Genomic DNA, 11,301 nt, shown 5'->3' on the forward strand with positions numbered 1-11,301 from the left:
TGCGGTAATATAAGGTGGAGGTGGAGGACCGTCAGCCATCCTGCTAAAAACATCAGGGAGCAGTTTTAACAAGAGGTTGGAGTAGGTGTATGGAGTCATTCATGATGTGACTTGAACAATGAGCAGAGGCGCAGTATGTACAAAACAGTAGTCATTAAAGACATACATATACATATACGGAGCCATTTACACGTTAGTATGAGTTCGGACAAGAGAATCATCCTAGACATACTAGGCGGCACGCTGGCACGCGATGGAGGGATACAACAACGAGACATAGCAAAGGCTAGATCCACGTCGGAGAAAACCACTAGAGTGAGGAATCTGCAGGGGACGATGCAGGGTGCCCTCGATAAAAGGATCCTGCGGCCCGTGAACAATGTGAAGCAGATCCTGGCCCTCAACTCATGAAAGGCGTAATACAAATCTCCGGATGGATGTGATCACGAGAACCTAGGATAGAGTTAGCAAAATCATTTAACCCGAGTAGAAGAGAGATCAGAGTCCCAGAGTATAGACGAGGAGTAAAAGATCCTAATACCATCCATTTGGCGACGTGGGCCCGTAAGCCACACAACCAAGTTACTAATTCAGTTTTTCAAAGACTAGACTCAACTTCGGCCAAGGAGTCGGAAAGGGGGATCCTACCGGCAGTCGGCTCTGATACCAACTTGTGACGCCCCCGATTCGACCATACGCTAATCATACACGCAAATGTGTACGACCAAGATCAGGGACTCACGGGAAGATATCACAACACAACTCTAGACACAAATCAAGATAAAACAAGCTTCATATTACAAGCCAGGGGCCTCGAGGGCTCGAGTACAAGCTCAGTACACAAGAGTCAGCGGAAGCAACAATATCTGAGTACAGACATAAGTTAAACAAGGATGCCTTAAGAAGGCAAACACAAAAGCAACAACGATCGAAGAGGCAAGGCCTCCTGCCTGGGACCTCCTAACTACTCCTGGTCGTCGGTGGCCTCCATGTAGTAGTATCCGTCGGCGGTGGCAGCTGGCTCCAGGGATCCACCATCTGGTTGCAACAACCAGAAAGAAGAAAGAAGGGAGAAAAGGGGTAGCAAAGCAACCGTGAGTACTCATCCAAAGTACTCGCAAGCATCAGATCTATACTAAGTATGCTTTGGTATCAAATGGAAGGGGTGTATCTGTGGACTGAACTGCAGAATGCCAGAATAAAAGGGAAGGCCTAGCCTGTCGAAGACTAGCATCTTCAAGCAGCTCCAAGCATCTTGCAGCATGTAGAAGAGTAAAGAATAGCAGTTTATATTTATCAAACATGTTGTAGCAATAATGCCCAGAGATCCTTCCTCGACTCCCTGCGAGAAAGCAATCCCGGAGCCACATATCCATCACATATCAAGTATCCATTTCTAGTTGTATAAGATCAGGATACAAGTCTGAACGTCCATTACCGTGGACACGGTATTCGAATATATATCTTCCCTACAGGGGTGCACCACATTACCCAACACGCTCGATCACTCTGGTCGGACACAATTTTCTGGGTCAATGCCCGGCCTCAGAAGATCAACACGTCGTAGCCCTACCTAGGCTCAGTAGAGAGGTCCCCGCCGGTCTACATCCTAAGCACTCCGGGGTCTGGGCCCATCGCCCGTTGCACTCCGGGTCATTGTGCGCAAGGGGATACCAGCACCACCCGTGAAGTGGATGGCACGATCCGGCCCGGCCACAATGCTGAACTGGACGTCTGACAAAGCTTCATATTACAAGCCAGGGGCCTCGAGGGCTCGAGTACAAGCTCGGTACACAAGAGTCAGCGGAAGCAACAATATCTGAGTACAGACATAAGTTAAACAAGGATGCCTTAAGAAGGCAAACACAAAAGCAACAACGATCGAAGAGGCAAGGCCTCCTGCCTGGGACCTCCTAACTACTCCTGGTCGTCGGTGGCCTCCATGTAGTAGTATCCGTCGGCGGTGGCAGCTGGCTCCAGGGATCCACCATCTGGTTGCAACAACCAGAAAGAAGAAAGAAGGGGGAAAGGGGAAGCAAAGGAACCGTGAGTACTCATCCAAAGTACTCGCAAGCATCAGATCTATACGAAGTATGCTTTGGTATCAAATGGAAGGGCTGTATCTGTGGACTGAACTGCAAAATGCCAAAATAGAAGGGAAGGCCTAGCCTATCGAAGACTAGCATCTTCAAGCAGCTCCAAGCATCTTGCAGCATGTAGAAGAGTAAAGAATAGCAGTTTAAATTTATCAAACATGTTGTAGCGATAATGCCCAGAGATCCTTCCTCGACTCCCTGCGAGAAAGCAATCCCGGAGCCACATATCCATCACATATCAAGTATCCATTTCTAGTTGTATAAGATCAGGATACAAGTCTGAACGTCCATTACCGTGGACACGGTATTCGAATATATATCTTCCCTGCAGGGGTGCACCACGTTACCCAACACGCTCGATCACTCTGGCCGGACACACTTTTCTGGGTCAATGCCCGGCCTCGGAAGATCAACACGTCGTAGCCCTACCTAGGCTCAGTAGAGAGGTCCCCGCCGCTCTACATCCTAAGCACTCCGGGGTCTGGGCCCATCGCCCATTGCACTCCGGGTCGTTGTGCGCAAGGGGATACCAGCACCACCCATGAAGTGGATGGCACGATCCAGCCCGGCCACAATGCTGAACTGGACGTCTGACAAAGCTTCGGCTAATACTGCGACGTCGAGGCCCATAACTATTCTCGCGTGGTGGTTAGTGCGTAAAGGCCAGAGGCCAACTCAGAACAAATACCCAAACCTGTTAGTGTATTGGGGGCTCGCGGAGACGAGTAGAGACTCACGATAATGTGACCCCGTCGCCCCGTCTCAAGGAAATACGGCAAGGGCAAGCCCAGCCCACTCGAGGGCTGCCTGACTTCCCGGCCGTGCCTCGTAACCATCTTGCGGGTGCTCTCCGGGCCCGCCCGACTTTCCCAAAGGTCTCAAGTAAGTCAAGGTAACCGTGTGTCCAAACATCAAGGGGAAAACCCGAGGAATCACCCCCGGTGGATTCCACTCAATGTAATCATCAAGGTGAACGTAAGAGGGACCACCCTCGAGGTTCACACTTGAGGTGTTGAACGACAGAGCCGTATCGGGAATGGTGAAAGAATAAATCACCCTCGATGACCATGACCGAATAGCTACACTACGGAATTATCATCAGGAGTGCGTTATGAGGGATCACCCTCGGCACTTGATAGTAGCTCTGCAGAGTCGAGCAACAAAAGGGGCGTGATGTGATGTGAGGTGTCGGGCTCTGGTCGTCGATCATGTTGATCGAGTCGTCGATGATGAAGCAGGGGCAACAAGGACAAGTGGGGGTCACTGATGGATCACTAACCATCCTATACTAAGCAGTTTAGGAGAAACAGGTTGGTAACAATAGCAATTACAAAAGCAGGCTATGCATCAGAATAGGAGCAATCAAATATAGTAGCAAAATCTAATGCAAGCATGAGAGAATGGAATGGGCGATATCAGGATGATCAAAGGGGGGGGCTTGCTTGGTTGCTCTGGCAAGGAGGGGTCGTCTTCGACATAGTCGATCACAAGGGCATCAGTAGCGATCTCGGGGTCTACCGGAGAGAAGAGGGGGAAGAAACGGTAAATACGTAGCAAACAGATGCATGACAAGACAATAAGCGGTGTTAGAGGTGTTCTAACGCGGCGTTACACGATACCGTGGAAGGGGGAAACATCCGGGAAAGTTTTCCCGAAGTTTGCATTTTTCGGACAAATGAAACGGAGGGGGAAAGTTGCATGTTCAGGTAGTTAGGGGCATGTGGCAGACGAACGGATCGCATATTCGGATTTCTCTCGTCGTTCTGAGCAACTTTGATGTAGAAAGTGTTTTTTCATCCGAGCTACGGTTTATTTTATATGGATTTTCAAAGATTAAAACATTATCTGAATTTTCTGATTTAAATGAATTTGAAAACATTAAATAGCTAAATTGCTATGGGTACACAGAAGTGTGCCCAGCAACATGCACATGCAGCTGACAGTGGGGTCCAGGGAGTGCTGAGTCAACATGGTCAACAGTCAACTGTTGACCGGTCAAAAGGTTGACTAGGGTCCACCTATCATTGACACATCTAGCTAATTAGATGATTTAGTGGGCTAACTAATTAGTTAGTTTAACTAAACCAATTTAATTAAGTTAATTAATTGATTAATTAACTAATTAATTAAATATTATTATTCTTATATCTTAATATATATTTTTAATCTTTTTTTTGGACAGGGGCGTGGGCCCCTGTGGTCAGCTGCCCAGAAGGCTTTAGCGGGCGACGGGCGTAATGGGCGGGCGCCCGTGCCCGAGGGGCGCTACGCCCGGGCGCGGGGCGAGGCCAGCGGGGGCGCCGACGCGGCGCGGCCAGGGGGCCATGGCCGGGAGGAGGAGACGGGATGGCGCGGGGCCGGCAACGCCGCCGGGCGGCGTCGGCGGAGGGCGGCCAGAGGCGAGGCGGGCACGGCCTGGGGAGGAGCTGCGGGCTCGGCTGCGAGCGGCGCCGAGGCGGATGCGGTGAGCGCGAGCTCCAGTGAGCTCGGCCACAGCGACGTACGACGTCAACGGCGACGGATCCACGCGAAGTAGGAGGGGGATCGATGGAGGGGCTCACCAGCCGTGTAGTGGTGTAAACGCGTGCTCGGGGAGGGCCATAGTCGCGGGGCGATGGCGCGCGCCAGCGATGGGGACGGCGAGGCGACGACGTCCAGCTCGGGGAGGAAGTAGCGCGAGGGAGATGCGGGGATGGCGCGGTCCGGTGCCACGGGGGCGTTTCTGGGGCGAGGTGGCGGCGGGACGCGCTGGGCGGCGGCGTCGGGAGCGAGCGGCGTGCGGGAGGAGAGGGAAGGCGGGCGCCAACAAGGGGCGACGACGTCGAGGACGCCCAGATCCAGGGGCGCGAGGGAGACAGGGTGGGAGAGCGAGTGGGGGAGTGGGGGGGTCATGCGGGGTTAGGGTTTCGAACGGGGAGGGGATAAGGGAGGCGCCGGCTGGGCCTGGCGGGCCAGCCAGTCGGCGGCCAGCTGGGCCGTGAGGCCCAGGGGGGTGATGGCCAGCTGGGCCAGTGAGTTGGCCGTGGCCCAAGAGCAGGGGGTTGTTTCTTTTTCTTTCAAAAACTTTTCTGTTTTATTTATTTTTAGAGCATTTAGCCATTTTGTAAAAAGATGATTTCTCCACTAATATTACCAAATGATTATTTGCAACAACTTGAACATTTTTGTTTGCATATTTGATAAATTTGAATCCTGACTTTAAATGCAGTTTTGATTTTGAGTTGCGATTTGGACCAAGCGAAGATTAGCAACAGTAACAGTGGTGACGTGGCACCATTAGCATGAGATTACTGTAGCATAATTATCCGGGCGGTACAATTCTCCTCCACTACAAGAAATCTCGTCCCGAGATTTAGGAGGTAAAAGGAAAAAGTTCGGGGTATTCATCACTCAGGCGATCCTCGCGTTCCCAAGTGGCTTCGTCTTCAGAGTGATGCGACCACTGGACCTTGAGGAACTTGATCGCCTTCTGACGTGTGCGGCGTTCAGCTTGGTCGAGAATGCGAACTGGAAGCTCTTTATAGGAGAGGTCTTGTTGCAATTCAAGCACTTCATGATCCACTGCTCGGATTGGGTCCTTGAAGCAGCGGCAGAGTTGAGACACGTGGAACACATCATGGACCTGAGAAAGGTTCGACGGCAGCTCTAGTTGGTATGCCACTTTTCCACGCCTCTCGAGAATAGTGAAAGGACCAATATAGCAAGGAGCTAGCTTGCCCTTGATCCCGAAGCGGTGTGCACCCTTCATTGGTGTGACTCGAAGATAGGCCTTTTCACCAGGTTGATAGACCATGTCTTTGTGATGACGGTCATAATTACTCTTTTGACGTGACTAAGCAGTCTTGAGATTCTCGCGAATGACGCGGACTTGTTCTTCGGCGTGTTGGATAATATCCGGACCGAATAGTGGACGTTCCCCAGTTTCTGACCAGTTCAGAGGGGTTCGACACTTTCGTCAATATAACACTTCGAAGGGAGCCATCTTCAGACTAGCTTGATAGCTATTATTGTAAGAGAACTCAGCATATGGGAGAGATTCCTCCCATTTCTTGCCGAAGGAAATGACACAAGCTCGAAGCATGTCTTCGAGAACTTGATTGACGCGTTCAACTTGTCCTTGAGACTGAGGGTGAAAAGCAGTGCTGAAAGATAGATGAGTTCCCATAGCTTCTTGGAAACTTGCCCAAAATCTTGAAGTGAATAAGCTGCCACGGTCTGAGCTGATTACCAGTGGAATACCGTGGAGTGAAACAATCCTGGACATATAGAGAGTTGCCAGCTAACTAGCAGTGATCGTCTCTATGACTTCCAGAAAATGTGCAACTTTGGAAAGCCGGACAATGACGACAAGTATAGCATCATTACCCTTCTGCGATTTGGGAAAACCAGTAACAAAGTCCATTTCAACATGCTCCCATTTCCATTCGGGAATAGAGATAGGTTGCAGAGTTCCAGCAGGCCTTTGATGTTCTGCTTTGATACGACGGCAAACGTCACATTCAGCAACATAACGAGCAATGTCTTGCTTCATATTTGACCACCAAAATCTCTGTCGAATGTCTTGGTACATCTTGGTACTACCGGGATGAATAGACGAAGGAGTGTCATGAGCTTCTTCCATAACTTCCCGAGTCATATCCAGGTTGTCTTTTGAAGGAACCACCAGGCGACCTTTAAAGAACAAGGTGCCATCATCTTCAACAGTGAAGAACGAGGGCGTTCCTTCTGCGAGGTAGCACTTAATCTTCTCAACTTGAGAATCATACTTCTGCAGTCTCTTGATGCTCTCCACGAGATCTGGTTCGACAACCAGGGTATTGAGGGAACCCTGGGGAATAACACGGAGGTTCATCTTGCGAAACTCCTTAGGAGGGGGAGTGAGTGCACCCGGAGGAACAATATGGAGGTTCAGCTTTCTGAATTCTTCAACAAGCGAGGGCTGAACTTTGCAAACCTCGAGATGGTTGCAATATGACTTGCGGCTCAAGGTATCAGCCATGACATTAGCCTTGCCTGGTGTATAGGAAATACCCATGTCAAAGTCTGCTACGATCTCCATCCATCTCTGCTGACGGAGGTTCAAATCTGGCTGAGTAAACAGGTACTTCAGACTTTGGTGGTCGGTGAGGATCTCGCAACGATTACCAAGAAGGTAATGTCGCCACTGTTTCAGTGCATGTATGACAGCAGCAAGCTCAAGGTCATGAACTGGGTAGTTCACTTCGTGAGGGCGCAATTGACGAGAGGCATAGGCAATCACTCTGCGCTCTTGCATTAGGACACAGCCTAATCCTTGTCGTGAAGCTTCGCAGTAAATGATGAAATCCTTCTTAGTATCCGGCGGAGCAAGCACTGGGGTAGAAGTCAGCTTGTCTTTGAGTGCTTGGAAACTTTCCTGACATTTTTCTGTCCACTCGAACTTGACGCCCTTGTGAAGCAAACCAGTCAGGGGCTTGGCGATATTGGAGAAGTTCTCGACAAATCGACGGCAATAGCTGGCGAGTCCGAGAAAACTTCTGACTTGTTTGACATTCTTCGGAGGAGTCCAATCGATAATAGCCTGAACTCGCTCTGGGTTGACGGCAATACCATCCTTGGAGATGACATGCCCAAGGTAGGTCACTTCGGGTAGCTAGAATTCACATTTGGAATACTTAGCATATAGTTGATGTTCATGAAGCTTTTCCAGAACAAGTCAAAGATGTTCAGCATGTTCTTCTTTGTTCTTGGAATATACAAGGATATCATCCAGATAAACCATGTCGAACTTGTCGAGGTATTCCATGAATATATAGTTCATCAGACGAGAGAATGTCGCTGGAGCATTGGTCAAGCCGAAAGACATGACGGTGTACTCGTATGAACCATAGCGAGTAACGAAAGCGGTCTTGGGAATATCCTCTTCACGAACCCGAATCTGGTGGTAACTCAACCTCAAATCAAGTTTAGAGAATACTGAAGAACCAGCAAGTTGATCATACAGGTCGTTGATTCTGGGAAGCGGATACTTGTTCTGAATTGTTGCCTGGTTGATAGGTCGGTAATCTTGGACCAAACGATTCGTACCATCCTTCTTCTTGACAAAGAGAGAAGGCGCTCCCCAAGCAGAGGAACTAGGACGAATGAATCCTTTGTGAAGAGACTTGTCGATTTCCTCCTTAAGTTCAAGGAGTTCATGCGGCGGCATCTTGTATGGCCATTTGGCAATAGGAGTAGTGACTGGCTTCAAGTCTATGATGAATTCAACAGCTCTAGCCGAGGGTATTCCTGGAAGTTCTTCTGGAAAGACATCTTCAAAATCATGAACGACTGGAATGTTCTCTATTCCCTGAAGAGGTGAAGCATTCAATGCATTCAGAACATATATCTGATTCTCGGCATTCTGGATCATCTGAGCTGAGTAGTGGATCAACTGGCCAGAAGGGTGTGTGGGTTGGACTTTCTTAGTGGCACAGTCGAGGAAAGCATTATGTGCTTTCAGCCAATCCATACCGAGAATGACATTTATGGTAGAACCCTTGAGGTCCATGAGTGAAGCAGAGAACACTAATCCTCCAATTACAATGTGGTTGTTGTGGGCTACCATCAAGGTATCCCACCTGGATCCTGGAGAGTTAATCACCAGCGGAGGGTACACGTTTTCAAATGATAAGTCTTGCTCGCGTGCAAATACCTCAGATATGAAGGAATGCGACGCTCCTGAATCAAAAAGAACAGACACTGGCACTGAGTTAACAAGGAGGGTTCCCATCACGACAGTCGGTTCCTTCTGAGCCTTATCAACATCGATGTGGTTGGCCTGGCCAAGTATAATAGCAGACAGTTGGCTATTGCTGTTTCTAGAATGATAGCTTCGACGGCTCTTCTTACGACCAGCGGAAGGACATGACGCATTCTGCGGCTGACCCTGGTGACAATCGAGGGTAGGGTGTCCTGACTGTCCACCCTGAATCGTTAGTTGTCTCGGCGGCGGAGGCAGACGAGGTGTAACATAAGACGGCCTTGGTGTTGGAGCAAGTCGGTGATGAACATTGTGTGGGATCCAGACTCGACGTTTCTGAGTAGGCTGGCTCGAGGATGGGGCAGCATCTCGAGTACGCTTGAGCGACTCCTAGTACTCAGTCAGGCCAGTTTCAGTTCGGAAAGCTTGGCTAACAAGTGTCACAAAGTCTGCACAATCATGAGCAACAAGTGCGAGCTTTATATCGGGACACAGTCCTTCACGAAATTTCTCCTGCTTGCGGGCATCAGTGCAGACGTCGTCCGCTGCATAGCGAGATAAATCAAGGAAGTTCCTCTGATATTCATCCACAGTCATTGTGTCCTGTGAGAGTTTGCGGAACTCCTTCTTCTTCTGGTCCATCAGACCTTGAGGAATGTGTCGTGCACGGAAAGCTGACTGAAATTCCTGCCAAGTGGTTACAGTCTCTGCAGGCAGCATACCCCTGTGGCTTTCCCACCATTGAGCAGCTGGACCCTTCAAGTGGAATGTCGCAAAGGTGACGTAACTGGCAGGTGCAACATTACCTGACTCCATCTCAAACATGATGTCACGAAGCCAATCATCAGCGTCCATAGGATTGGTGGAGTTGCGGAAAATGGACAGGTTGAGGCGCACAAATTCTGGCAGTGTTATTGGGGCAGGTTGTTGATGAACATTCTGGTTTGGAAACTGGGCCATTACCCCAGTCATAAACTGACGATTCAGCTCAAACTACTGCATCATTGCGGTAATATAAGGTGGAGGTGGAGGATCGTCAGCCGTCCTGCTAAAAACATCAGGGAGCAGTTTTAACAAGAGGTTGGAGTAGGTGTATGGAGTCATTCATGATGTAATTTGAACAATGAGAAAAGGCGCAGTATGTACAAAACAGTAGTCATTAAAGACATACATATACATATACAAAGCCATTTACACGTTAGTATGAGTTCGGACAAGAGAATCATCCTAGACATACTAGGCGGCATGCTGGCATGCGATGGAGGGATACAACAACGAGACATAGCAAAGGCTAGATCCACGTCGGAGAAAACCACTAGAGCGAGGAATCTGCAGGGGACGACGCAGGGTGCCCTCGATAAAAGGATCCTGCGGCCCATGAACAATGTGAAGCAGATCCTGGCCCTCAACTCATGAAAGGCGTAATACAAATCTCCGGATGGATGTGATCACGAGAACCTAGGATAGAGTTAGCAAAATCATTTAACCCGAGTAGAAGAGAGATCAGAGTCCCAGAGTATAGACGAGGAGTAAAAGATCCTAATACCATCCATTTGGCGACGTGGGCCCGTAAGCCACACAGCCAGGTTAGTAATTCAGTTTTTCAAAGACTAGACTCAACTTCGGCCAAGGAGTTGGAAAGGGGGATCCTACAGGCAGTCGGCTCTGATACCAACTTGTGACGCCCCCGATTCGACCGTACACTAATCATACACGCAAATGTGTACGACCAAGATCAGGGACTCACGGGAAGATATCACAACACAACTCTAGACACAAATCAAGATAAAACAAGCTTCATATTACAAGCCAGGGGCCTCGAGGGCTCGAGTACAAGCTCGGTACACAAGAGTCAGCGGAAGCAACAATATCTGAGTACAGACATAAGTTAAACAAGGATGCCTTAAGAAGGCAAACACAAAAGCAACAACGATCGAAGAGGCAAGGCCTCCTGCCTGGGACCTCCTAACTACTCCTGGTCGTCGGTGGCCTCCATGTAGTAGTATCCGTCGGCGGTGGCAGCTGGCTCCAGGGATCCACCATCTGGTTGCAACAACCAGAAAGAAGAAAGAAGGGGGAAAGGGGAAGCAAAGGAACCGTGAGTACTCATCCAAAGTACTCGCAAGCATCAGATCTATACGAAGTATGCTTTGGTATCAAATGGAAGGGCTGTATCTGTGGACTGAACTGCAAAATGCCAAAATAGAAGGGAAGGCCTAGCCTATCGAAGACTAGCATCTTCAAGCAGCTCCAAGCATCTTGCAGCATGTAGAAGAGTAAAGAATAGCAGTTTAAATTTATCAAACATGTTGTAGCGATAATGCCCAGAGATCCTTCCTCGACTCCCTGCGAGAAAGCAATCCCGGAGCCACATATCCATCACATATCAAGTATCCATTTCTAGTTGTATAAGATCAGGATACAAGTCTGAACGTCCATTACCGTGGACACGGTATTCGAATATATATCTTCCCTACAGGGGTG

General features: G+C 49.3%; 1 protein-coding gene across 1 annotated transcript; it reads right to left on the reverse strand.

Annotated features, from left to right (window-relative positions):
- Positions 1-9,207: 9,207 nt before the first annotated feature.
- LOC141042854 (uncharacterized) lies at positions 9,208-9,777 on the reverse strand. Its single transcript, XM_073511756.1, has one exon. The coding sequence runs from the start codon at positions 9,775-9,777 to the stop codon at positions 9,208-9,210; it is 570 nt and encodes a 189-aa protein (XP_073367857.1).
- Between the last annotated feature and the right edge of the window lie 1,524 nt (positions 9,778-11,301).

This window comes from Aegilops tauschii, chromosome 3 (genome assembly GCF_002575655.3).
Source record: "Aegilops tauschii subsp. strangulata cultivar AL8/78 chromosome 3, Aet v6.0, whole genome shotgun sequence".
NCBI lineage: Eukaryota > Viridiplantae > Streptophyta > Magnoliopsida > Poales > Poaceae > Aegilops > Aegilops tauschii.

Bases quoted from the DNA above. Each gene is read 5' to 3' on its own strand.
- LOC141042854 (XM_073511756.1), bottom strand. From the start codon at position 9,777: ATGGCCCAGTTTCCAAACCAGAATGTTCATCAACAACCTGCCCCAATA.